A 27,694-nucleotide genomic window follows, 5' to 3' on the forward strand; every position below is an offset into this window, starting at 1 on the left:
CCCGGACGCAGAATTTCAAGCTGTAATTTGTATTATAGCGACAGTCGTCGACTTACAATGCGTTCTCATTCGTGTATATTTGTATGTTTCGATAACAGAGTTATTAGAAAACTATATTTTACCACGAGTAGCCCTGCGGAAGAATATATCATTGCACAACGGCTCTTCTCTCCGGAATTTTCCAGAAGGATCTCAGCAACAACAATGTCCGCGATGTTTGATTGGATGGCAGGATTGTTCCGGTCTGCCATTGGTTGTTGAGCGGTAAGTAACCTACATGTTGACGACAAAATATGAAATAAAGCGTTACAAACACGAACCGGACCCATTTAAACATTGTATAGACAAGATTTTGTCTATGTGTCACTTTCAGTCTAATCTTGCTACTGGGTATTTTTATTGTACACAGGTATACAAGTATAAATACATTGAAATGGCGTCGGGGTGACATCCTTTGAAACAGAAGGAGATCTAGTCGAGCTCAATTAGACTTTGTCAACAGATGGAAAACGTGCTTGGCAAACACATGCTACCAGCTGTTTCCAGATTAGCTTACAGTACAAGGCAGGGGGTAAACCGACCGATGTTGGTCTCATTTATATATTTCGACATCATGTAATTATACCAATTACATATATAGTATATATAATATACTAATTACACTACAATACTGTAGAAAAGCTCAGTCATCTTACAGCAGGGGTGTCCAAAGTGCAGGTCAGGGGCCAATTGGGGTACAGATGTTGTTTTTTCTTGTCCTGGGGGCATACGTTAACCACGGTACCAGTGTATTGTTGTTATCACATTGTTGTATTGTAAGCGAAACAGGGAATACGTGCTCGGACAAAAGAGGGCTTTGGGGGCAAAAAGGCAGAGCATTTAAATGAATACTTTAAGTATGATATTGTAATTGTAGGTGTGTTTGTTTTGTGTAAATGTTTTATTCTGTTCATAATCATGATCAACAAATTGAAGGCAAAAATCACAAAATCATTCAAGGATGATGAAAAATGTACAGTAAAAGGTATCTGTGATAATGACATTTGCAGTATGGCCCAACTCTTAATAGGTACAGTACTCCAGAATGAGTCTAGTCCAGACTAGAGTAGACCGGAACAGACCTCTGCTTTGTGTCGAAAGACACAAGAAGTCCTCCACAAACATGTTTGTGCTGATATGGTACAGCTCATACTTGTGTATTTGGGTCAGGCTATTTCCTCCAGCAGCATGTCATAGGACACCCATCCACCCATCCACCCATCCACCCATCCACCCATCCACCCATCCCGTGATGTACCACGTCACCCAGAGCCGCGTGTGTCAGGGTGAACTAGTTCAGCCCTGCTGGAATGTGTTTGTGCAGGTCTGCTGTACTTTGCCCTGCCCTGTGCTTGGAAGTAATGAGTGTGCCTCCTAAGTGTTCCAGGAAAAGGCCTACCAGCTTTGTGCTGTTAAAAGTTGCCATATTTTCATGTGAAAAGAGGGAATTGCGTTTGACAAAAGATGGCGGGAGGCTTCACATTTGAATGAAACTGAGATCTCATCTGTTGCTGTGAATGAGGACGCCTTACTTATGTAAATGCTAACCGTGATGGACTTTGACTCGTTCCGGGCGGGGGTGTCTGACTCCACAAGAGGTTTCGCAACACACAGTCCAGACCGGTTTTGCTCGAACTTTCTGAGGTCAGGTAAATACAATCACATTTATCTTGTAACTGCTGGGCTTTACACGTGTGAAGTAACGACTTTGGTCTTTCGTCCCACAGAATGTCCCTTGTCCAGCATACTGGCGGCTGCCATTGCGGAGCTGTGAGGTTCCAAGTGTGGAGCTCGCCAGACCTCCACGTTTTCCATTGCAAGTATGAACATTCAGTTACATCGATATGTAGTAGTTAGTAGTTAGGAAAATCCTTTCCATACATTTTAAACGATGCTTCTTTTTCCAGCTGCAGTATTTGTACAAAGAAACAAAACCATCATTTCATTGTCCCCAAAAGCAACTTCACACTTTTGCAGGTAGTAACGCAGCTTCCATTTTAACAAGGACAATGTTTTCAAGTTACATTTTCTCCCCCCCCCCATCCAGGGAAGAGATGACCTGACCACATATACCTTTAACACTCACAACGCCAAGCACACCTTCTGTAAAAACTGCGGCGTTCAGAGTTTCTACACACCGCGCTCCAACCCTGATGGATATGGTACGAGCAAAAACCGCTGACACGCCACATCATGCTGTTTATGCACACTGATAAGAGGGGTCTCCAAAGTGTGGCCAAGGGGCCATTTTCTTCCTGTAGCTGCATATTCACATAATACAAAGGAATTTGTGTATCAATAAGATAAGACGATTCCATACGATTCGGTTTTTGTACACGCTCTCAGTTTTCGTACATAACTAGTCAATTTGCACATGTATCATTTCATGGAATTGAGCACCTAAACCAGGGGTGTCCAAACTTTTTCCAGCATGGGCTGCATAGTAACAAATGAAATGCTTTATGATGTAGCTTATTATTAGTTACTATTATTATTAAATAAGCTAATAATCTTGTAATATGCTTTTGTTCTCATAATATTTTGACTTTATTTCCATATAACTTTGTCTCAAAGCCAATTTTCCATTATTTAATTAATTTAGTTCCTTATGTTATCTTTAAATATTTCAACTCTATGCTATGTATTATTTTTCCTCATAATCAAGTCATCCGCTGATGACATCACGGAAGGGCGAGGGAGCTGACTTTTGCTTCCTGTTGCCATGTGTGAGCAAGCCAACAAGGATGTTATGTGATAAAAACATGTTAAGATAATGTTGGCGTACGTTTTAAACATAAAACGCTAACTGAGTTTTCAGTGTGTAAATGGTCTCAAAGTGGCCGCCCCGCGTCCTTGAGTTGGGACACGTCTGGTGCAGAGCGGAGACATAAGCATATCATTACGCTGGTTGTTGCAGAGTTGCTATTAAATATAGCAAGCCAGCAATATCGGTCATTTATTCGCTATTGTCTCCTTCCCAGGTATCGCTCCACACTGTCTTGATCCAGGTACCGTGCAAAGCGTCACGGTAGAAACCTTTTCAGGAGACAATTGGGAAGAAAGCATGCAAGCCCACAAGACCATCAGAGACATGTCCAAGCCAACGAAAGAAGCTAAATGATTCCACTGTCCTTTTTAATCAGTGCTGTGCAAAAGTAAAACAGTGCAACGTCTCAACAGGGGGTCAACCTTTCATTTCATCCAGCTTCAGGACTGAAAACAATACGGTTGTTGATGTGGGAAACCTGGCGGTCACAAGGTTGACCTAAAAACACCTTATCAGATTTATAACTAACAAACCCAAGTGTAAAAAAAACAGTGCATCCTCTAAAACGATTTGTGAGCTGTTGGTGCTTGTGGAATGACTTGGAATGTGTTGACGTACATGTATCTTGAGAAGGCGACATAGAGATAACGAAACCACACCAGTTGAGTGCGATGACACAGCATGGCAGCCTGTTTAAAGTAAAAAAAATCCGGTGAGTAGCGGTCAAACGTGAAGTGGGGTTGATTGGTCTTACTTTGCACTGGCTGTAGCCTTCCGAGCCGACGATACAGCAGAGGGACGAGGGAAGGAGCCAGCTGAGAGGGAGTTCCAAGAAGGAAGCGTACTTCCTGAGCAGGCCAACGGTCACCAGGGAGAGAAAACGGCAGTCTGGGGAACAGGAAGAGACCTCCTTGATTAGTAGGAAGAAGAGCTCATGCGATAATCAAATAAAATGGAAATGGGTATTTTAAAAATAGCAACAAAAAAAGCGCATAAATACCTAAAAACATAATTGTATAAATATGCGCTGTAAAAAATGAGGGCTGTCACAAATAGCATAGCACGTCAACAGCAGCAACTCATTTATTTCATAATAATAATATATTTTATTTGTATAGCGCTTTTCAGCATACTCAAAATGCTGAAAAAAAAAACAGTAGAAAAACACATTAAAAATTTTCTTGTGGACACAGTAAAAGGCCACTCCAAAATGTGAAGATTTACCGTTTTGTAAAAGGCCTGTGGAGACGGCTTATGGTAGAGAATTGAACATTCAATTATTTGCAGCAGCTCTGCATATATGGACTGGCCTTTTATTGTGGCCACCCTAAGGCAAACCTGTGCAAGAATCATGCAAGAATCTGTGAGGTGCTTCGCCTATCTCGGCAAAGGAGAAATGCTGCCTAAGATTTCGATATTTGAGAGTAATAAGCCTTTCGTGTACGTAGAAAATGGGAGCAAAAACCAAAGTGCTGCATTTCTATTTTCCCATTCATCCATTTTGTTCTTATCATCTAGAGGACTTCATGATTGGTTTATCAACACATTAAAACAGAAAAACAAACTGAAAAAAAGTAAAAAAAATCTTGAATAATTTTTGTAAACTGGATTTCAGATTGAATGTTAGTAGATTGAATGCTTAGTTTTGTGTTTGTGTGTACGGAAAACACCGGCTTGCTGCACGGCCAAGCAAAGAGGCTTAAGGGTCACATCAGGGCTAATTCGCCACCGCCGCCGCCCTTCCAGGCTCATGCCAGGTCCATGACACAGGTTATGTGTCGTTGCTGTGCAACCTTGGAGAGCACGATTGACGACTCAATGTTATGAATGATATCCTGTCACCTCTGCTAACGCACGTCACCAACTGGTCCTGCAGGCTTTCTTGGTTTCTGTGCAAACAATGGATGTCCTTGACCTTACGGGTTTGGATGTGCAGCTCTCAGCCTGTTGGCACGTCTCCTCGTTTGGCCTTCCACGTGCTCTTTGACATGTCACAAAGACACTTTGAGCAAGTACCAGCCACCGTGAGGAGAAACAAAGATTCCTCCAAGGATAGAAAGTGGCCGCATGCGTACACAAGAGGGCGCTATATATAACGGAAAAGACCAGCCAGTGCTTCTATCCCTTTAGAATGTTTAGGCCAGCATAACCAGTGTATTTTGGTGACTTTTGGCATGGTCAGCAAAAAAGAAAACATACCAGTGGGTGCTTGGTCAGTGGCGGCAAGGTGCCTGAGGGCGGAGAAAAAGAAAGCTTTGGTTAAAGTCCCCTAGGATGCAAACATGATGAAAACAATTGGATCTCTTAAGGGGGCCGTTCTTTTGGCTCCTCTCCTAAAACAGGCAACTCTTTGATCTCTATGTTTTTAATGATTATGTCATTTTATTTGAAACCCAAATATTATTGAAATATACAAATCAAATATAGCATTTCTTTGTGTGCTCAGCATGGAACAGACTGCTACAACAAAAGAGTTGTAGAACAAAGACAAAGATGAGACGATACACAAGAATGAGCCAAGATAGATCACGTTGAGGACAAATCACATGACAGGAAGGAGGACGTGAAAGCACGTGGAGGAGTGTAGCGTACAGAAGGTTGCACATTGTAGGCAGATAATTAACGCGCACACACAAGTATTCAGTTCCGTATGTGAAAATAGTAATTGTAGCATTAGAATTATACTAATATACTACTAATTATACCAATAGTTCATGGCGTTGTGTTTTTCAACCAATTGTTATTTTTGACTTGGTTATGTTGGTGTAGTTGTTTAGATGGTCACGAAGGCGACATCTATTTGTGTCCAAGTGAACGTTATGCTTGAAGTGTATATTTTTCTCCCGTTTCTAGTCGAGAACTGATATTTTCCTGAAACATACCTCCAGAACGTTCTACTGCCGATTACTAAAGACCGGAAAGGGGTAGAAACAGACGTTTATTTCGGATGAAAGCAGTTGTTTTGGTAGGTGCCTATATGGCCATAGAACACAATATTGTGTGGGGCCGCGACTGGAGTCTTTTGAAAAACGGGTGGGATTGAATGACTTAAAATGTGCAAAGATGAAAGAAAATTTCCAGTTGACCAACCATGTGTAGGTTTTAACACAAAAAAAACACCAGCACATGACCTAGCATGTTGGCAGCGTGGACGCCAACCGGCATCGTGTACTTGCCAGGATTGAGATGAGAGATTTGCTCGCTTTGATTACAACACAAATGCAATCGATGCCCTCCAAATAAGCTTGAGCAGTGCAGTTGCATTAAACATTGGAAGCCACCTATGGGCTTTCATGCGGAGATGTTATTTCAGAGGTCACATTCTATCAATACGACGTCCGCAGCCACATGAAGGTGAGGTTAGGAGAGCAAGAATGTCCTGGGACCAGTCTGGTTGGAAGACAACAAGGTCCTCTTTTCCAAGGGAGAAGCAGCATCAAGCCTCCCCAAACCGGAGCTGTCCTCCCACGTCACCCACTTTGGTGTCAGGATTTATCGCTGCTCTCCGGGTGCCCTTGAGCGACCTCTATGCCATGTATCAAAACACCAGCTATTCCAATGTAGCCTACCTCACAGCTTTATAGACGGATATGTGGTTGGCATGGCCGCTCACTCCGCTCCCATCGAAGGTCAGCACCTGAAACAACAAGACGCTGCGGGTGAAAGGCCAGAATCTGGGTGTACATAGACCGAGCTATTTTTCGGGTTCCTGTCTGAGCCTGTTCTTGGAGGTGGTAGTTGGCGGCCACCAACTGATATTTAAGACTTTTTTCCTCTGAGCGTGCTCGCACCCTGGAAGACGTACTTAAAAAAGCAGGTCTGAGGCAACAACATAAAATGTATTTTCTACGATGCCGCCAACGATGCCTTTGCATCTAAAGCCATAAGTCAATGTAAACTAGCCGTGTCCTGAATTAAAAATTAAAGGATGGAAGGAATTTCAACTTCCCTTTCTGCTGTTTTTTTTTTTGATGATGACAGAGGCTTGATAACGTACCGGTGTATGGACCGCTGACAGGCCATATATAACCATTACTAATACCAGCCACTAGGTGGCAGTGTCACTTTGCTTCACTTCACTCTCTACTGTCAATCAAGCAGCATTGCTTGATGTCACTTTGATGTGCATTCAGTGGTCGTTTACATTCATACGCTGATGTTTTGACAGTCCACCAACTTGGAAGTCAACCAGAGGTGATGGAATGCTTGTCTGGTTTGATGACAAAAAAGAGCAGAGTAAAAAAATAGCACCTCCTGTGAAGTCATTCATCATTCTGCTCTTTTCTACTGCTGTGCTCACTACCACATTCACTTCTTGTTGAAAAACATTGCTTGTTTTTATAAAGGCTAATTTAAATAAATAATAAAACCTACAAATAAAAAGTGCAAAATCAAATAAAAGCCAATCTTTTCAATTATAATTTCTTCACCACTTTGAAAACTATTTCTTACATTTTGTCTTTATTTTTCAAAGAAATAATAACAAATAAAGTAATAAATAATAATAAAACAGAAAAATAAATGGAATAAATTGTAATTTAAATAATAGAAAAAAAACTAAAAATAGAGTGCTAAATTAAAAACAACCAAAAACAAAAGACAAAAAAATGAAAAAAAACAACTAATTTTGCTCCTTCTTATCAGCTAATGGCACACAGTAAGTGCACCAGGGTTGATAGGAATCTCTCTGCAACACAGAGTCAAGTCTAAAAAGGCCCCCTCCAAAACTTGAGAGTCACGTCTGAGCAGAAATAACGGGCGGCCTGCAGGATTTTTATAGAAACCACGAGTGAAAGTGGGATGCTGGGCGAGGGCCACAGACTTGTCAAAACATAAGCTTAAGAAAAGAAGATGCAGATTCCATTGGCTGAACGCTAAGTGTAAGTTATCAGAGACGAGGGTCTGGTCGGGGAAGGCGAGAACACGGCGGTGCATACCACGTTAAAGGAGTGAGCTTCCAAGTGTTTGGCAATTACAGAGGCGGCCAAGGAAATGCTCCATTCTGCTTTGGGATCGTCTGGAAGTTTCCTGGAAGGCAAAGGCATGCACTCTGTTATCCGCTCGCTTGCAGCCATGTTACATCAGTGTTTGACTGGGGTACATCATGTCCGAGTGCACACTTCACGGTAGCGAGGGCAGATAAGGTCACGTGTACAAGTGACTTGTTTTAGGCATTAAAAGTTTGAGCGTCTATATATTGCTCTATTTGCCCGTGTGGCTTTTGAGGATAAGTTTCGATGTACTTGCATAAAAATGGGGGTAGCTGCAGGGCCGTGTCCTCTGTCGTACCCCCTTCCTTTTGTTGCCAACAATGACGCAGGACATTTGCGCCAGCAAAGGGAATTGATGGATTAGGTCACAAATCTATGAGCTGCCAGCGAAGGGTCAGGCCATGGTGGAAAAGGTGGTGTGCGGGGGTTGCAGTGTCAGGGGTGGAATCCAGGATTGTGCACTGCCGGGATTTCAAGGGGCCAACTAATATGTAACGCTAATGTGTTCAGGCTATTCAGCACAAAGACAAGCCTGGCTGCAATGATCAAGTTATTTGAAGTGGGGGTTTGTCTGCATGTCTTTGCCAAAGACAATGTCAAAGAAATGTGTTTGTGTGTTTTCCACTGTTAAACGAATCTGGCTCACCATTTTATAGTTTCTTTCCTGGACCAGGCTACACCTCTCCACCAAGTTCTGGGAAAACCGAACCCGACATTTTTGTTGTTTCTTCTTGTCTTTATGTTACATTGCAGCATGTTTTCACGCTTACATTTATTTATTTTTTTTGCTCCAGTGTGAGAAAAATACAAAAGTTTTCCCAAGCAGACAGTGTCAGCTTCACCATGGCAACACGGCCAAATGTCCTAAAATAACCCCCCCATCCACCACGTGTAGCCGTGCATGTGGATGCCTAATTGCTTGCAGGCTTTTGTGAGCGGTGGTTGAACTTTCGCCCACTAAGGGGATTCAGTGTGTGTATGTGTGTCACAGTGGGCTTGTTTAGTCTGCTCACATGGCCCGTGGGCCTGTGGAAGTGCCAGACTTCTGCACACACACGTTTACATTATAGTGTAGGTCAGGGGTGTCCGAAGGGCGGCTCATGGGCTGCTTGTGGTTGTTGTTTTTAAAATCGGCCCTCTACGTATATAGAAAACAAAGTAAAATAATTATTAAGGATATAATACCAGGTGGCTGCATGGTGGATGAGTGGTTAGCATGCAGGCCTCACAGCTAGGAGATGCAGGTGTGTCTTGAAATGTTTATTGTCCTCCAAACGATATATTTTACCAAATAAAGCACTGCTGTTAAATATTTTCCCTGTCTATAGTCCTGGAAGTGGCATTTGTGACATGTATTTTCTCACAGACAATTTGTACCGTCTGTCAGACGTTTGCAGCATTTCTTGAAATGCTGGCTTTTCAAGGATATTACAGAGCAGCATTTCTTTTGCTGTGACTTTGTCAACACACACCGTTTTGCGCTGTTGTCCGCCAAGCGTTGGGATTTTGCACTTTTTAAGCGGTCCTTCAAACGCACCATAAAATTGCTGGGAGTGAAGTGAAACTTATATAGTTATAAATAACTCTTTTATCGTGGTTAATCGATTCCAGATCCAATCATAAGTGAATTTCCGTGAAGTAGGATTCCTAACTTGGAAATGGAATAGTTTATAGTTAGAGCACGGAAAAGCTGATTTCAAACTTTTAGATTTGTATTTTTTACATTATTAGCATCACAATGGCCTTTGTGTTGTATTTTAGTTTATTTGGCCATGGAAAATACCTCAATTTAGGCCCCAAACACAACAAGTTTGCTTGAATATGCGTATTTGTGACTACTAATAGGCCGTAGTCCACCCCGACAAGACATGACACTCATACGGCACGGTTAGATTTGTACGGCGAACGGCTGTAGTCCATGACTGGGACCGGGCGGAGGTCAAGTCAGTGCAAGTGGAGAGGCAGCAGAGCGTGTTCCGATCGAGCTTGATGACAAAGGCCCCAAAATGCACCGGGGCCGAAGATTCTGTCCACACAGCTGTCCTATTCATCGGCAATAATGGGAAAATCCTATTTTGAAACGGGAGTCATCTGATATCCTGTCTTCTCAGAGCGCTTAGCTGCAGTACAACTGGAGGAGAGAGTTGCCACCATGAAATACACCCAACTCCCTCACCGGCGTCTATAACCAGGTTGCATGAATACGGGACATATTGAGAGTGACTTTTTTGCTTGTGCGCCCAGTTGAAAGTACACGTCCTGTACATGCCAATCACTGTCTTGTGTGTGTGAATATTTCTTTTTGCCTAAACCCCAACAATAACAGGTCTGCTTTCACGGATGACTAAGGAAATCCAAAATATATTCACATTTGAGAAACTGCCTCTAAACACCGCCGATAGATTGCAGTCCTGTGTGAAACATTGGATAAATAAATAATAAATAACCTTCATCAGAGAATGGTGCTATTTTTCTACCTTCATACAAATGTTTTTCTAGTTCAGTAAAAGGTGAGAGCATGTTATCTTTTATTTTGATTCTAGAAAAGTTCGACCTGGACAGAGTCGGCCAATAGCAGACTGCACACAATATTCATTCAAAGACGGTCTAAGAAGCAGAAAGACTCGCACACACAAAGGCAAACAATGTGGAATGACCTACATTAGCAGTGCTCGGAGCTTTGCCAAAATATAACCCACGGTACTCTGCGGTTGGCTGAAGAAGACAGTGGCCTGGAGGGGATGGGGACTGGGGCGGAGGGGTGTTGTGTGGGGGTTAGGAAAGCAGTGAGAGATTGGAGGGTGGTGTCAAGAGTGAGCAGGGTTGGCTTTCGCAAAGTGCTGATTAGATGTGTGTTCAAACACCAGAATACACAGAAGAGGAAACCGGGCTCCGCTCCAAGTGCAGACAGTTCTGGGGTCAAAGTTCATCCACAGTTGAGCAGACAAATCCATAGGGATTCATATTCAGGCAGCCTGGAGCTTCTTTGAAAACCATTTCCAAAAAAACATTTCCTCAATGTATATGGAAGCTACACCCCAAGAAATAACAAATCACCTTCTCGCAACATCAAGCATGTGCTCGTTGATGCCAATTCAATAATTAGTTCATTAATTTAGTGCGTCAATCTAATTTTTAATCCTTCCAATTTCCATATGCAAGTTGATTTATAAAAATCAAGTTTTACGCCTCGTGCTTACGGTGCTTGGTTGTTTTCGGGGTGGAAACCAATGGTCAATCACACCCTGAAGTGGCCACTGATTGGCTGTCATTGTGTGTGAGCTCCCATTGTAGCACTGTTGTTTACGTCAACGCTAACGATGACAAACTCTAATTTCAAGGCTGAAAACAAGACGGTGACGAGATAAACATGGCGAAAACGTGATGGGTGGAGAGTTTTCGTTGAGGAGACGAGACTGGACAATAACGTTAGATGGTGGTCTATCAGACGTTGAAAAAGTGAGTATGAGGGCCGCTTACCTGTGGTTTATTATACTGATCCTGGAGGATGGTATGCCCAGTTTGGCACAGCTGTCGAAAAGTTCTTGTTTACGCTGAGCACCTTGATGGTAGTAGTCTCCTGTAGACAAATTGGTGAACACATAAGGCTCCAGAAGCTTTGCAATAACAGTGAATGAAAGACATCAGTAACAATTTGAAATGATTTACAGCAGAGAAGTCCAAACCTTTTCCAGCCAGGGCCACATAGCCACAATAAAAACACCACATATTTTGTAAGATGTGCTAAAAAGTTATAAACGGTAATAATATATAGGTCAGATTTTATTTTATTTTTTTGTTTAACAAATTTCCAAGTATTGGAGAGTGACATTATTTTAAAAGTGCATCAAGAAAGCCAAATACTGTATTCCAAACCTTTTCCAACAACATTTAAACGATGCAATTAGATCTACTGTATCAACAACAGCGTGCTCATCAATGATTAGGCACAAAAATATCACAATTCAAACGTCAAAAAACGGAAATAAATTGCTAGACACTTTTGATAATTAATAATGATAATTTTAATTCCCAAAAAGTAAATAACAAGGGTCTCATTGTGACTGTAGTGGTTATTATTCGGTCTAATTCAGCGACCACAAAGTAAAACGTCGGCAAACGACCTTAGTGTGTTATTAAAAAACAGACATGTAAAGATACTGTACCTTCTGATAAGCACAACAAATGCACACTAACTTTAAACTCGACAAGTCGTATGATCGTTGGTCCAAAAAACATGCATTCATCGTCTGGGTGCGCAGTTACAATGAGAGCTTTAACTTCACCCCCATTTGTTTGCCGGGATGGTAGAGCATTCAGGACATATTCGAACGGCTTCCCTAAAGATCGACGATATCGATAATAAATGCATTTCAAACAAACCACATAGGCTACAATGGCGGCTAGGATCAGCCAACCGCTCATTATTTTAACCCGTAATCATAAACAAACCGTGTGAAACCAGGTACCGTACAAATGGTTCCGCATGTAAAACTAGAGTACAAGCGGAAATTACTTGTACAACAATAGTCAGATTAAACAAAACTTGCATTCCAAAAAGAATCATTGTCCTTTAATTATTTTATCTTTAGGGTTTCATCCTGTTTGTATTGAGAATTTACGTATTTGTGAACATTACAAGGAAAATGAAAGCGATTATTGTTTTTTTAATCATTTGAATGAGAAATGCGTTGTGTATAACGAATAAATAAATTACATTCTAGTTTTACATTCGCGTTAAGACAAATACCATTTATAAACATTACCGTGTTTAAGGGGAAGATTTAGCGAGCACACAAAACTATCCTGGCAGGTACATAAAAACCCACGTATAAATATTTTTTTATTTTCACACAAAAAGGTGACTAAATTCAATAGTTTATTACAAAATACAATAAACGAGGTGTATATTCAGGTACATATGTTAACTGACACCAAAACTGTGAATTTTACTAAACGGAGACCATTTACCTTTCAGGACATGGACCGACAAATGCGGCGCAGCCTTTTAGTCTGCCCAGTCGTCCACAGCCCTTTACCCGCGGATTTCCACCAAACAATTGCATACGATCTGCTTAGAGATACAATCCTCTCTCTTCCGTTGTCTCTCTAAATATGAGGTGGGTGCAAATTCAACAAGAATACATGCGTGGTGCTTTGCTATTCATGTGATCTGTTGTGCGCCGAGAATCTGCCTTGCAAGATGGCGACGTGGTTGCGAATTCAAAGGTGAAATACGGGCTGAGTTAGCTGGCTAGCGACAACAACAACATCTTCGATGTGGCCCCACACCGCAGTTATATAGATTAACGTTCTTTATTATTGTGCGTGTTTATATTGTATCATGTGTTGAGCTTCCCAAGCAATGCTTCTGTTGTAGCAAATAGGCGACTAAACATATTGCCCATTAATGACGAGTATTCTTGTACAACAACAACAACAACAAACAATTGCAGCAGATATAAAATATTTGTCCATTTGCTTTGGAATCGCTCATCAAAAACGTCAATGTGAAGCGATGACTAATCTATTATCATTAGAATGCTCCATTAATGCTGAAACGGAACTTTTGTTATATAAGTGATTGTTTGATCGTCGCCACCACTTCCACGAACACGACAGAACCGAAGTGGAAGTGGGAAACAGCTGATTGCATGTTCACATTTATGTTGTAGCTTTGTGCGTGGCCTCATGGAAGCCAGGCAGAGCAAATCATGTGCGTTGCATGAGGCCAAAATGTGGAGGAGTTGCAAGGATAGTTCTTAATCGAGCTGCATCACTGCAACAATTTGTTTCCTGTTTCCACGCACTCTATTACATACACAATTCCACAGAATTGGAAGGATTCCCACGACTCTATGTGATACAAATCTATCAATGCAAATGAACATAGACCAACCGTGGATGACAAAATAATTGCAAAATGCTTGAAAGAGCAAAAACACACTAAAGAGAAAATACATGTAAAAGTAAAGTGGCTTTATAGGAAGTAATACACAGTCACTACGTCCGTGTTTTGTTATGAGTCATTTCTTGAACTCAGTGGTGTCCCGCGCCTTCTTACAACTTTCTTTGGCTGCATTTTGGGTTATTTTGCAGCCGTGATTAAAAGAAAATTTGTGCCGTAACTGTCGTAGTTAGCCCAGTCCACCGCTGATGACATCAGAGATGGGCCATGGAGCTGACCTCTCAACGCGTTCTCCATTTGCTAACGTGGACTTTAGTGATATAAAATACATTCAGAACACAGTCGGACTCCGGCAATGTGTTTTTTGAGGACTAAATATTGATTATTGAACGCTTGACTTCAGTTGAATGCATGTGTTCTTGTGCTTTTTTCAATTCATGCCAATGCCATAGCAACTTTTGAAGGAATTACACGCACAGAATATAAAACTGCATCAGATTGAGCCGATAGTAATCTGTTGATAATCCTTGGCTTGCATACGTGACATTTCAAGATGCGGATTGACAGCCTTGATCGCTCCGCAGCGTTCTTTATGGTAGCACGCTGGAATTGTTTCTCTCAGCGATTCAATTTCTTCTATTAAAACTCGCAGCACAGACGCCTGCAGAATGAAGAGATCATACTACAACTTGCTTGCTGACCGCAGTAATGTCCCGTAGAGTCTTGAGATGGTGATTTAGTCACCACAGACCTCACATCAGCAGACTTGCGTGTGGAAGTGCCAGCTCTAGATAGTCTGCCACAAGCACCAGATCAGTGGTAAACAACAAGTCAAAGGAAGCTGGTGTGCATGGCGTCGCTGTTTGCCTGCGTTGGATTCAATACGCCAAGGTGGATGTGTCGTAGCGCTTGTGAATTAGCATTTTAGCCATGTAAAACAGGCTTGACGCCAGTGGTCCGATGGTGCTCTCAACAGGGTGGTCTGTGTTTGCATGGGGAGACATATCTTTTTTTATATACCGGTATAAATTCTTCCTATAATTCAAAAGTGATTTATACTGGTATAAATGACACATACAGATATGAATGATAAACAGAAACACTGTATGGACACATTGGCGCCTGTTATGTACATATGTAGGGCCCTATGATTTCTGTGTTTGTCAAAACCCATATATACTGCTGCTGCGCTCTTTCCTCGGTAATCTCAATCAGTGCCATGCTAATTTTGAATACATTTTAAACTTTTCTACGATTTTTGAAAATTGTGGTAATAAGGAAACTAGTGAGTAAATTGATTTTTTAAAGAGAACTGGAACTACTTGAGCTATTTTCATTGACTGGGGTAAATAAATGCATGTTATGTTTTGCGTCTCTGCACAGTCTGATGCTGCCAGTGTCCTAGTTTCTATTGTCTGACATTGAGTGACATGTCTGGCACTGACACGGAATGATGCGAGACGTCAGCGTGACACACAGGGCAATATCCTGATCGCAGTCAACAACACGGCAAAGGAAGAGGCACTGGTTGGTTGGGTTTCGGTTAGGGCTGTCAAAAGTAGCGTGTTAATGGAGTTGGCTTGTTAATTTCATTTTGTAAACAAGCCACACCTCCCTGTCATGACGGCAGACGGAAGCATAGTGTAGTCACCATAACAAATATTGCTTGTCCTACAAAGATATTATTTTGAGACCATTTTTTCATGACTGTAATGATAATGTGAGTACACCATATGGACAACTTAAATTGAAAGGGGACCTATTATGTTTATATTTGTATTGTGGGCTCCTATAGAGCAGCTACATAGGGAAACCCGATTTCTCGTTAATAAATATTTTGTGGGCACTTGGCCTGGGACGATAATAAATAAACAAATGAATGGGAATGAAGTGGATGATTTTGCCAGCCTTAATAGCCGTGTACATGCGTGTCTGTTGTCCTCTCTTGCATCCAAATAAACGGGGAGAGGGTTCACTCTGTGCATTGGTTTCAGCACTTTGCTTGATAAACAACATCCTGAAGGGATTGAGCCCCTTTTCTTTGTCTTGGTGGATGGAGGTGGGGCTGGTATCATACACACAGGGCGAGGCAGTGCTGGTAACTCAGTAGAAATGACTTTACGAGATTGCAGTATAGTCATATATTTTATCATTGTACTTTTTCTCAAAGGTCATTTTAAAGTCTTGTCTTGTTTTCGTAGACAGAACCTTGTGTATTGCCCCCCCCCCATAGCCTGTGATTACTTTCTATGTGCTGAGTAGCCGTAGCGCCATGACCACCATAATAAACCACAAGTGAGAGCTGCAGGAAGCCATGTTATTTATCTGACCAGCAGGCTTTTACCACTAACAGATGCATGTAGCATTCTCCTCCTCATCGACGAGAAACCCCACCCAGCCTAGCGAGGCGACATGGTCAGCGTTGGGCCAACAATCAGATTAGAGCGAGCGCATGTACATGCAGAACAAAGAATTTTAAGAATCAGACTATTTTAAAATAAAGGATCTTAAGTGTAAAGTCTGTCCAATGTCTTCCTACAGGTGGTTTGTGTCCTGAAACATGGTGGAGCTGAAGCGTCAGTGAAGCAGCCTCAGCCCTCTTGCACCGAGCCAGGATGTCCAGCAGCTCCGGCTACCCCCCCGGCCAGGGGAGCTTCAGCAGTGAGCAGAGCCGGTACCCATCCCATTCTGTACAGTACACGTTCAGCAGCACGCGGCACCACCAGGTGAGGTTTACTTCCATCGCTTTGCACTGTACCACCTTTGATGAATGGGACGTGAGCTACAGTCTAATGGGGTTCATCACTGCTGTGGAGTGTAGTACCACAGTGGAGCACCACAGGGTAGTACCACAGGGTAGTACCACAGTGGAGCACCACAGTGCTCATCCATGTAGACCAGGGTTATTATTGGAACATGGCACATTCCAAAAATATTATTTAACAAGAAACTAAAACAGAGTTGTAATCTAATGAGCAAAAATAACCTCATTTTAGTAGCATAAAGTTTAAATATTATAGAAAAACATGCTTTTTAAAGTTGAAATATGACAAACAAAAAGTTGTATTTATCCTAATAAGTCCATTGGAAAAAAAAAAAAAAACAGTAAAATTTTTGCACCCCGAAAGGGGGGCGGCTTGTTATCTCTTTGGACTATGCCGGGATGCTCGCCATCGTTTCCCTGAGGCCCCTGTGCCCTGCGTCCGGGGCGAGGGAAATCGAAAAAAGAACGTTTTCTGCCACTCGCTGGTTTGATCATGGAGGTTGTTGGCCCTTCTTGAAGCTTCCACAAAGTACGTGGTGGCCTGGAGGAACTTTAACAGCCGCTAGAGGAACTTTTTTACTTCACTGTTGTTTATTTATACAGCACCAAATGACAAAGCAGTCATCTCATTGCACTTTCAACTTGAAGGTCAAAACTGAAGAAGCATGAAAGCTGTTCCAATTAAAAGGGCATCAGTGTTCTCTTCTTTATTTCAGAAGCACTGCTTAGGTTTTATATGTTAGAGCCCAAACGATTATTTGAGATTTAAGATGCATTTTCTCAGTGAAAGGAGTGATTGCTATCTTAAATATTTGGAATCCAGCCCTCTGCAGTTGTTTTGGTTGAAATAGGGCGTGTTAGAGGCCACATTTCCTAGAAGCCTATTTACACAGAACCTTTCGCTGGTTTGTTTCTGGGCATTTGCATTGTTTGCTTAGATCTGGAACCAAACTGGAGTTAGGAAATATTTCCTGTAATTCCAGGTGCTTGGTCAGGGTTTTGTGCAGGCCATTGATAACATTTATATGCTTTTCAGTCTTTTTTTTTTTTTCATGGTGGAAATAGGTGGGTCCCAATGAGGTGCATTGCATTGCATGCATTGTTAGCTAGCTCATATTACCTTGTTTTTGCGTGTTTCAATGCACAGCAAAGGGAAAGAAATACGTGTTCATGTTTACATAACGATTGGGAATGATGGGCAAAATTCCCAAAAAGTGCTGTTCCCCTTTTAAGGCCGAGGTTGAATAGAAACCAATGATTGTTTCATCTTCCATGTTGTCTGAACTTTTTTCCTTGTAATACCAAGATATAGATCCTGTATCGCCATTCAGCCAAAAATCCTGACATTCGTGTCATATCGCCTCGCCCCATGTCATTCCATAATGTTGTCCAAGTGCAGAAGCCCGGAATGTATTTACACCCAAAGATGATTCACGATATATCAAAAATGCTTCCAACTCTTTTGGTGATGTGGTTTTTGAAGTGCTGCCCTGGCTGTACTCGTTTGATTTCCTCTTTTGTAATTGTCCTCACCACAAAATGATGGGACCGGTTTGCATTTGGTCCAGGTTTCTTCTGTGACCGCATCCCGTCTGGAGATTGTGCAGCCCGAGGAATAACCCCATCAGGTTGAAGACCCAGTTTAGTATCTCAGAAAGCAATAAGCTTGGCGTGATGTCCTAGGTGGGCATTGTTTAGCGATAATAAGAACCCAGTGATGAGGTGGTCGACATAAGCAGCAAGGACTTAGGCGCGTAGTCTCACGTGTCATTTAATCAACATTTGATGTCATAAAAGGAGGACGCCTTCGTCGGTAGTTCCAAAAAGTGGTCTTAGGTGTTAGGCCTAAGACCACTTTACAAGACCACAATACACGCTAATACATGTTCAGATTGGTTTAAAATGTGTTGTGATGTGCACATCTTTTGTTCAGGATTTCACCATCCAGGATTATCGGACTCACATGCAGGATCCGCAGGGGCGAAGACGACCGTCTTTACTGTCTGAATTCCACCCTGGGACTGAAAGGTATGGTGTTTCATCCAATAGCCAAACTCTTGGGTCATGGCGGAATTCATGCTTAAAAGGAAGCACATTAAATGTGCCTCCTTAGCCTCCTTAGGTACTGCAGGGGGCGCTAACCCTCTACTGTATGTTTTAGCCACTTCCTGATATGTTAATATGAATGTGATAATAACATATGCGATATGTTAATATGAACATAAAGTGACGTATATGTGCAAAAGCACGACATTGTTCATATTTCCGTGTGTTCACGGAAGTAAACATTGCCGCAGTTTGAGTGCTAGTGATGTGCGATATTTAATTTCCAAGCCGATACTGGGTAAAAGGTTAGGCTGGTATCGGCGATCCCGTCTGATTCGATATGCAAATTCACCTGATGTAGCATAAAGAATACATCATAAGACATCAGTCATTTATTGATGTAATTTAGACACATTAATATATTCAGGTGTGGTATTATGAATTTATAAGTATAAGAATAAAGTATAAAGTATTAGAATACAAGTTTTTTTGTGAATATGTTCCCTTTATTTTTTGCTGCTAATTAAAAAAAAATATATATTTTAACAATCCACCGCGGTCCACAAATGACCCCCGAACCGCACTTTGGACACCACCGCCCTCCTGTTTGCAGTGTGATGCTCCACGTCCAAACTGGTTCCAATCCACCAGTGGAAGTGTGAATACTCCCTTTTTGTCCTAACATTTTATTCTGCAGCGTATTTGTCGGGGTTATTTCTGTTCTTCAGGCCTCCAGAGAGACGCCATGGTTATGAGCAGCAGTTCAACTCCATCTCAACTCAGCCTGAACACGAGGCACTGGAGGCTAAGCGCCCACGCATGGAGTCCATCGCCGAGGCTCACATCACCCGCACCCCTCCTTCCTCCGGGGGTATTCTGCTGCCTTTGCACCACACCATACAGGACAGCCTCCGAGCCACCGTGGAGGTCAAGAAGGTAGGTTCTCTATCCCACGTGAGGAGCCGTGTCCCTGATGTTCATTTTATGGCTTTTTTTCTCTCTCCGCTGAATGCTTTTGCAGCTGCAAGGAGTTTTGCAACAGCATTCTTTATTTTGGTCGTTTTGAGGATGTTCAGTCACTGCGTATGAATTGCCAAAGCAGTTAAGCAAGGACACGTCCAATTGTCTTTCGCCCGTTTATGTCGGCACATAATTGAAATGAAAACCAAAACCAGCCATTTTTTGCACACACGCTTGCACAGGTGTGACTAGCAAAATCCACCCAACTCACCGATCTAATTTGCATGTGTGTGTTTTTAGGAGTCGCCATTCACTGTGAAAGTGGAATGTCCTTCGCCAGGAGGACCGACGCTACATATTGGGGAAGAGCACGACACCTCCCCTTCCAAGCTGTCCAAGGAGGAGCTGATTCAGAGTATGGACCGCGTGGACAGAGAGATTGCTAAAGTGGAGCAGCAGATTTCCAAGCTGAAGAAGAAGCAAGTTAGTCATCCAGTTGACTTCATTGTCACCTAGCATTGTCGCTAGCATGATGTCTGCACGGGTGGGGCCGCGGTTTACGAACATGGTCCTCGCTGTCATGTACGGGGAATTTTATTGTGGTACTTCATACTCAAGTACAGTACAATACAAATGTTGACTCCAAGATAGGGCTGGACGATATGGCGATATATATTCCGATATTTTTCCAAAAACTGAGTTTAGGCAAAAGTCAAAGCCAAATATGAACAATCTTAAAGGAAAAATAGAATCGTCATTCATTAATTCATTCATTCATTCATTTTCTACCGCTTATCCTCACGAGGGTCGCAGGGGTGCTGGAGCCTATCCCAACTGTCTTCGGGCAAGAGGCGGGGTACACCCTGGACTGGTGGCCAGCCATCCCAGGGCACATATAGACAAACAACCATTCACACTCACATTCATACCTATGGACAATTTGGAGTGGCCAATTAACCTAGCATGTTTTTTTTTGGAATGGGGGAGGAAACCGGAGTACCCGGAGAAAACCCACGCATGCACGGGGAGGCCGAGGATGGAATCGAACTAGAGTCTTAATAGAATATTCACTTTTGAAATAAATACAGAAAAAGTAAAATGGTGCTAGTCTCGGTTAGCACCGTTAGCTCTTCCATCTCACGTTCCCATGACGACAGACGGTAAACATGGTTGATACTGTGCTTTTATACCGCCGTCCTCACCGCTCACTCCCGCTGTGCAGCCTCTCCTCCGTATCTCTGCAGGGATCTCGGTGTCGCGAAGGGGTGCTCAAAGCTAACATCTGCTCCCGAGTGTAAACAAAGGAGCAAAGCGGTACGCTACGAACATAACAAGATGAACACCCATAGCTACACACTTGCTAAGGAGTCGGTATGGCACAGAAAGCAGTAAAGTACAAAATGAAGCGCTGTTGAATACTAAAAAGAGCACAAAAGATGCTGAGCCGCAATAACTTGCTTGGACTTAGGCGGCGCCATCTTGAAACACGAGACCTCGCCATCAAAGCCAGTCTATTTTGGTATTGACACGACATGACAATTATTGTCATGACGACGCAGGCGCAATTATTGAAAGTGAACGGTAAAGTAGCAAACACGGAATGTGGTGATCCGAGGACCGCCACAGGAGTCCTGGAAAAACCTGGGTTCAAATCTCCGCTTGGAGTTCTCCTTGTTGTTCTCCGGGTACTCCGCTCCCCCGAAGACTGACCCTGTTGATGATCAGTCAATCTTCCTCTTTGTTTTTAATTCCATTTGTCTGTTTTTAGTCCTGCTATCTGCTGTGGAATTCTGCCTCATTAGATTGGAATGTCAGCTCAGCTTTGCTGTGAGAGAATACTTTTGTATTTATTTTGTCCCCATATTTTCAGGGATTTATTTATTTGTTTGAGGCATTTCATGAACTGCTAATCTGATCTGTGTAACCTGGTAGTTGACATAACCTTGCGTTTGTCCACATTGGTGGAGCAAACATTCGGCGGTCCAGCTTGTCTGGAGTCATCAGCATGACCCCGGGGCCGCAGCTCCCCAGTTCGCTGCCGTTTTATACTGGAACCGGCGTGTCGACAATGATCTGATGATGCCATGTTTGCCATCAGAAGTGGAGATCAGATAACCACGAGGACGCATGGAAAACCAAATCGGATTAGGTGCTGAATAGACAAAAGGCGGTTGGCTTGTGTTAGTGACGCGTCTTATTCGGTGCACTTTCCTTAACTTGATTTTATTGTTGGGCTTGTCTCCTAGCAACAACTGGAGGAGGAAGCGGCAAAGCCAGTGGAGCCAGAAAAGCCAGTGACCCCTCCCCCGGTGGAGCACAAGCATCGCAGCATAGTCCAAATCATCTATGATGAGAACAGGGTGAGTCCGCTCTGAGTGCTTCATGTGTTGTATCTTCAGGCTCGGCGTGTTGGAAGCCCTGGCTAACCGAGTGCAGGATATCAACCCGGGGGCGAGGTTACTAGAGTTCATGTCTGGCAGATGATGACATGGAGGCACGCCTTCCTTCCCCTCAGGCTGCTCGCGTCTGTGCCCAGCATTCTGTTTGGCTTTATTCTTGGAACGTAACTTTTCCTCACTACATTTTCAGAATATTAGGACTTAAAAACAAAACATATTTTTGTTTACTATTTCCACCTTATGCTACTAAAATGGCTACTAAAACCTATAAAACGTTTTTCTTCCTATTATGTTATTCTCAAACCATGATGGCTTTTTCTTATTAAGATTACAACTTTTATTCTTGTAAATTCCTTTTTTTTCTTGTTTTTGTTTTACTTTTTTAGACTATCCTGTGGGCCAATTAAAAAAACAAAACGGGTCACAAACGGCTGTGCGATTATTTCCTTTGGCTTCTTCAGTCTTTTTAAATCAATTATTATATTTTTTTTTCCAGAAAAAAGCAGAAGAGGCCCATAAAATCCTAGAAGGTCTTGGTCCCAAGGTGGAGCTGGTATGTTCTTGAATGACTGTTGAAAATGAAGATATCAACCAATTACCACTGACGTTCTCTGACCCCCATCCCCCTTTTGTTTCCTTTTCTTAGCCACTCTACAATCAGCCATCAGACACCAAAGTTTACCATGACAACATTAAAACGTGAGTATTCAGATTTATTATAGTAATAGTAGCATATTGCAAAAGCGATGTAGAACCTGATAAACCCACCAAGAGAAGGAGCCATCTGATTCCGCCTTTTATCAGGACCCCGACCAGCTCTGCGCCCTTCCCAACAGCAGCCATCTTTAATGTGTACACAGAGTGTGTAGTCAGTAGTTTGTACTTGCCACTGCAAATAAACGGTGTCTGAACCTGAGAATTCCAGGGAGAATTTGTGTAAGCACGGTTGCTGAGGAAAGTTGACGTTTGACTAGAAATGCTGCTGTCAAACTTCACATTGACTCTTTGTTGTCCTCGTAGCAATCAAGTCATGAGGAAGAAGCTGATTCTGTTTTTTAAGAGGAGGAACCATGCCCGGAAACAAAGGGTAAGTCCGCCTGCTTTAGGACTGACATCTGAGGAAGAACCCGGGAAGCCTGGGAATAATGTGTGGCAATAACCATTTTGACATAACAATTCTCTTCTAAACCAGGGGTGTCCAAGATGCGGCCCAGTGACTGGATTTGTACTGGCACTTTCTAAAATTCTAATTGAATAAAACTTTAACTTTGATCTTGATGGTGCTGGGTCAGAACACTTAATGGGGTGATATCAAAGTGAAGACCAAACTGGATGCTCCGGAATGCCATCCATCCATCGATTTGCATAATAGTGTAACTTTTCCCCTCTAACAAATTTTCCACCAGCTTTGTTGTTTTGTGTTCCTCATTACATTGAAACATAAAGTCTATTTTCTTGAATATTACAACTTTATTCAACTTAAATGATGTAATTGATCCTCGTAATATCATGTTATTTTTGTAAAATGACAACTTTTTTCTCCTAATATTTTGACTCTTTGCAAGTTTTCTTGTTTCAGTTTGGAGACACCTGCCCTACAGCTTACTTGATCAATAAAACAATATGTCGCCTAATGGTGCATATTTAGAAGCCTTATCTTATTCACAACGTACAAAAAATGTGATTTGTGGAATTTGCCTCAGGAAATTGTTGTGACCCTCGGTGTGTTTTTTTTTCATGCCGTGCATTCAGGAACAGAAGATCTGCCAGCGCTACGACCAACTGATGGAAGCTTGGGAGAAGAAGGTGGAGCGCATGGAGAACAACCCCAGGCGCAAAGCCAAGGAGAGCAGAACACGGGAATACTATGAAAGGCAATTCCCTGAGATCCGAAAGCAGAGAGAACAGCAGGAGCGCTTTCAGAGGTGACAACCTTGACAGACGCTGTAACCTTTTGATCCGCGGCGCATTATTCCTGCGTGTGCTCATAGTTTATTGTTCTCAGACATGGTTGCATTTACACTATTCATCGTAATACAAAATAGTTGCTTGCAATATACTGTCATGTTTTTACATTGTACTAAATGAAATATTGAAGTGAGTTGTATTTATTAGGATTAGTGGGTTTTGCTTCTCGGGACCAGGATCTCAAGAACCACGCCTTTTTGTCACAGAGACGTGCCTCTCTTTTGACAGGGTCGGCCAGAGAGGAACAGGCCTCTCCGCCACAATTGCCAGAAGCGAGCACGAGATTTCTGAAATCATAGATGGCCTTTCCGAGCAGGAGGTGGGTGACGTCGGCGTTTCCTTCCTCAGTACATTTAGCATTGAACGACTGAAAATGGCCTCACAAATTTCACACGGCGTGACCGTGTGCAGGGAACAGCGGAATGACTTTGTCAACTAACGTGGCGCTTTAGCAAAGGAAGAGGTTTGCATTGACGCTACATGTCTGTGTGACGTTTCCCTGGTTGGTAGAACAATGAAAAGCAGATGAGACAGCTGTCTGTCATCCCCCCCATGATGTACGACTCGGAGCAGAGGCGAGTGAAGTTCATCAACATGAACGGCTTGATGGACGACCCCATGAAGGTGTACAAAGCACGGCAGTTCATGAACGTTTGGACGGAGCATGAGAAGGAGATCTTTAAAGAGAAGTTCGTTTTTTTTTTATCTTTCAAGAACGTAAACGTTGAGCTCATGTTCTGGACTGAATGTTCACAATGTTCCGTCTTGGCAGGTTTGTCCAGCACCCCAAGAACTTTGGCCTGATTGCCTCCTATCTAGAGAGGAAGGTGAACATCAGACTCTTTATTTCATGGGATACTTCAAGGAAAAGTGCACTTTTGTGGGGAATCCTTATCTTAAAACACCACCAAGGTTGTATAGGTTTCTCCTTGTATGCACATTCATTTTAATATGCAATACTTACTGTATTTTTCACTTATTTTGGTCATTTGAAGCATGAGAGGAACTTCCAGGGCGCATTGATTGGGTTAACGTTTCCAAACTCCAAAACAGCAGTGGCAGCAGCTCCAAAATGTAGCCTCACCTTTCGCTAGTGGCTTGAGGCGTTGTGAGCCGGGTGCCGACGCATGCTCGAATGTGTGGTGGAGCTAGCCGGCTAGTAGCTAGATGATGGTGTGGGTCAGGTGTCACTACACCAGTAAGTGACAATTCTTTGGCGTAATAATGTCAAATGGGACCTATGACGCTCATGTTGGGCCTTTGTATTGAGTTGTGGACTCCTGTAGAGCAGCTACACACCATAACCCGCACAGAAGGCTTTCTAGATCTTCCACAATCTGCACCTATTCCAGCTGGATTTCCTTGTATTTCCAAAACAGTCTGTTTCAATTTATCTTGCCCGCCTCCTCCGGGCACGCCCATTCTGCTGTGATTGGTCCTACTCGGCTTCTGCCCGGGCATGCCCATATAAGGAAGTCTTCTCACAAGGCTCACTGTGAAGTCATAGTGAGCCAATTTCTGAAACCGAGCGTTCAGATCCATCCCAAACTTCTTCCAGGACTTCCTTCCAAATGTGAAAACCTTATTATCTGAAACTTTTCAGAAGGCTTTATCTAATGCGTCCCATTAGATGCATTCTTCGCTGCCTCTTTTTAGCTGTTTATATATCTTTAGAACTCCGAGAAAAGAGACATATGTGTTCGCATTACTATGATAGGTAAAATTCCCCCCAAGTGCAGTTTTCCTTTTAAAGGGAGCACACGCCCTAGCTTGAGTAATCAAACCACCGGTCTCAGGATCATGTCTTCATGTGTACCGGCTGTCCTTTGTTTCAGTGTGTAGCCGACTGTGTACTGTACTACTACTTGACCAAGAAAAACCACAACTACAAGACGCTGGTGAGACGCAACTACGGTAGACGGAGGGGAAGGAACCAGGTAATTCCGATCACGTCATTCCCTGTGCTTGTGATTAAATGATGTGACGGTAAAGGCAAACGCTGTGGAATATAGGACGTGCGTGTGGACCGCAGGGGGTAAATGGAGTTGGTGCCGGCAACCGAAGCCACAAAGTTTTCCATTTCCACTTCCTCCTCTGTCGTTATTACGAGAGAGAGGAAGCCCTCCCCTACCACGCTATGTGAACCGGCTCACTTGGTACGTCCCAGCCACCTGACTGGTCCCAAACTCGCTGTACTGCTGTGAGTGCCAATCAAAGAGTGCGCGGCAGGGATTACCTCGAATGACCCTGCATGGATTAGTGCGTGCATGTGAGATGGACAATTCTTTGGGCGGCTTAAGCGGCCTGATGACACGCTTTCCCGGAATATGTGCGCCAGTGCCTTGGCCCGGCCGCCCTTCTAAGGAGCTCCGCTATGGCGCTGTCCTGCCCCTCTACCGCTGCCGTTACCACAGCTATGGGAGCACTGGAGGTTAGATGCACAGTAAGCTGTTGCTCACAGAAAGAGATTTTTAAGGTCCGCAAATGAGCTTGCAGGTATGTGTGCTAGCTTTGGAGCCACCTTAACACGTTCTCCATGTCCTGAGATATCTCGTTTTGTCTGATGCTGTTTTATTTAGCTGTGGCAATTTGTTTTATAGCCTACATATTATTTTTAGACATGTGGGGAGGCCAACCTTGCTATCTTAGGGCAGCTTTTCTAGGACATGTGCAGACAAGGTCCTTGATTTTCAATTAGAGTTATGCAAAATGTTGTTATGCGTACACATTCTATGCTCCTAGCTTGGAAAATCGACCTGGGACAGATAAACAAGTCAGCTTGCCCTCGTTTCACAATTATGTTTAAGATGTAGTCCTCTTGTACGTGACCTGGAAGTGCCAAATCACGGAATTGGTGTTTTTGTCCCCGCTTTCAGTTTTATGCCACGCCTAAATCTCAGCCTTGATTAGAATTTCACAGAAATTTGGCATGTCGCAACTTGGAAAGTCCATAGTCCAACCAGAAAGACGTTTTGGCCTGTAAGAATTGTGTATCTACACCTGAGAAGGCAGCAGTGGGAAGGTGTCCAAAGTGTGGCCCAGGGGCAATCTGTGCAACATGGATCATTGTGTGATATCACATAAACAGAAACGGCGGAAACGATTCTTTACATCTTGTAATGAATGAATGTTTGAAGACACCAAGACAATGGCATTAGCCAGTCAATGTTTATGCGTACATTGTAAACATCCTGTTGTGGTCATTTTGGTGGAGGCTGCAGATGCAAGAAGGAGGAATTCCTCTTCTCGTTAGGAAAGGGAAGACAGGCTTGACTTTTTTTTTGCAAGGAAAACGGAGCAGTGACTCAGCGAAACTGCAAATAATTCAGCGTAGCTCGGAAAGGTCGTCATTTAAAAATACTGCGCAACCACAGCGCCACAGAGTCTCATTGACTTTTGGAGAACATCTGTGTAGAAGCCCTTTACAGAGTTGGGGAGAAAGAGCAGGAAAGCCGCAGCGCCAATGGCCTCCAAAGCAAACACACATGAGCACCCCACGGGCCAACAAAGCCAAAACAGCGTCCCACCGAAGAACACGTATTGTGAGAAGCGCTCGGTCCGTACAGACGGCACCGGATTTCGGAATTGTCACGTGACCAAATGTACATGCTGCCGTTAACAGGAAGTGATTTATGAGGTCATTGTCACTTCATGGCATCAGTCATGACAAAACGAGCTCGCAGCTCAACCTCATTTTCGGAAGTGATATTATCGGGGTGGCACATCTCAGCTAAAGCAAAAAAAATTAAATCTGAAATTTCCCTTTGTTCTCTATTTCACGTCCAAATATTTCTTCCTCCTCAAACTACTGATACTACTGATCCTTTGTTTACCGTAGTGATGGTACTCCGG

At 42.9% G+C, this 27,694-nt stretch overlaps 3 protein-coding genes across 10 annotated transcripts in view; 2 read left to right on the forward strand and 1 right to left on the reverse strand.

Moving 5' to 3' along the window:
* The first annotated feature begins 18 nt into the window (after positions 1-18).
* Positions 19-3,644, forward strand: cenpv (centromere protein V). 2 transcript variants are annotated; one of them, XM_078787979.1, is made up of 6 exons: positions 19-264; positions 1,562-1,683; positions 1,767-1,859; positions 1,947-2,016; positions 2,087-2,201; positions 3,021-3,644. In XM_078787979.1, the coding sequence occupies exons 2-6, from the start codon at positions 1,580-1,582 to the stop codon at positions 3,158-3,160; spliced, it is 522 nt and encodes a 173-aa protein (XP_078644105.1). In that variant the 5' UTR covers positions 19-264; positions 1,562-1,579; the 3' UTR covers positions 3,161-3,644. The 2 variants fall into 2 exon arrangements, with proteins under 2 accessions (XP_078644105.1, XP_057942689.2); XM_058086706.2 differs by having other exon boundaries at positions 19-1,683; positions 3,021-3,641.
* pigl (phosphatidylinositol glycan anchor biosynthesis, class L) lies at positions 2,839-12,247 on the reverse strand. Of its 2 annotated transcripts, XM_058086698.2 has the most exons (8): positions 11,964-12,247; positions 11,278-11,377; positions 7,744-7,834; positions 6,376-6,443; positions 5,006-5,037; positions 3,561-3,694; positions 3,425-3,495; positions 2,839-2,908 (listed from the first exon to the last, which is right to left on the reverse strand). In XM_058086698.2, exons 1-8 carry the CDS (start codon positions 12,220-12,222, stop codon positions 2,854-2,856), a joined length of 810 nt encoding a protein of 269 aa, XP_057942681.2. In that variant the 5' UTR covers positions 12,223-12,247; the 3' UTR covers positions 2,839-2,853. The 2 variants fall into 2 exon arrangements, with proteins under 2 accessions (XP_057942681.2, XP_057942680.2); XM_058086697.2 differs by lacking the exon at positions 2,839-2,908 and having other exon boundaries at positions 3,154-3,495.
* Positions 12,248-12,781: 534 nt separating this feature from the next.
* The window catches only part of ncor1 (nuclear receptor corepressor 1), a 38,658-nt gene continuing 23,745 nt past the window's right edge, over positions 12,782-27,694 (forward strand). For 5 of the 6 annotated variants that reach the window (XM_058086626.2, XM_078787970.1, XM_078787971.1 and 2 more), the window contains exons 1-14: positions 12,782-12,917; positions 16,247-16,431; positions 18,403-18,497; positions 19,244-19,451; positions 19,776-19,958; positions 21,722-21,835; positions 22,371-22,427; positions 22,521-22,573; positions 22,895-22,961; positions 23,627-23,799; positions 24,071-24,161; positions 24,353-24,531; positions 24,615-24,669; positions 25,678-25,779. In XM_058086626.2, the coding sequence (XP_057942609.2) occupies positions 16,321-16,431; positions 18,403-18,497; positions 19,244-19,451; positions 19,776-19,958; positions 21,722-21,835; positions 22,371-22,427; positions 22,521-22,573; positions 22,895-22,961; positions 23,627-23,799; positions 24,071-24,161; positions 24,353-24,531; positions 24,615-24,669; positions 25,678-25,779 (1,488 nt within the window). In that variant the 5' untranslated portion in view covers positions 12,782-12,917; positions 16,247-16,320. Of the gene's footprint in view, positions 12,918-16,246; positions 16,432-18,402; positions 18,498-19,243; positions 19,452-19,775; positions 19,959-21,721; positions 21,836-22,370; positions 22,428-22,520; positions 22,574-22,894; positions 22,962-23,626; positions 23,800-24,070; positions 24,162-24,352; positions 24,532-24,614; positions 24,670-25,677; positions 25,780-26,105; positions 26,339-27,694 lie in introns of those variants that run through there. The other variant, XM_078787973.1, reaches the window with a different exon arrangement.

The sequence above is a fragment of the Doryrhamphus excisus genome, linkage group LG21 (assembly GCF_037039965.1).
Source record: "Doryrhamphus excisus strain RoL-2023G ecotype Guam linkage group LG21, RoL_Dexc_Guam_v1.1, whole genome shotgun sequence".
NCBI classification, from domain to species: Eukaryota; Metazoa; Chordata; class Actinopteri; order Syngnathiformes; family Syngnathidae; genus Doryrhamphus; species Doryrhamphus excisus.

Coding starts and splice junctions, on each gene's coding strand:
- cenpv (XM_078787979.1), top strand. CDS start 1,580: ATGCTAACCGTGATGGACTTTGACTCGTTCCGGGCGGGGGTGTCTGAC. Junction 1,684..1,766: donor TTTTGCTCGAACTTTCTGAG/GTCAGGTAAATA, acceptor TTCGTCCCACAG/AATGTCCCTTGTCCAGCATA. Junction 2,202..3,020: donor CTCCAACCCTGATGGATATG/GTACGAGCAAAA, acceptor TCTCCTTCCCAG/GTATCGCTCCACACTGTCTT.
- pigl (XM_058086697.2), bottom strand. CDS start 12,222: ATGAGCGGTTGGCTGATCCTAGCCGCCATTGTAGCCTATGTGGTTTGT. Junction 6,444..7,743: donor AAGCTCACTCCTTTAACGTG/GTATGCACCGCC, acceptor TTGTTGTTTCAG/GTGCTGACCTTCGATGGGAG. Junction 3,496..3,560: donor AAGGCTACAGCCAGTGCAAA/GTAAGACCAATC, acceptor TACTTTAAACAG/GCTGCCATGCTGTGTCATCG.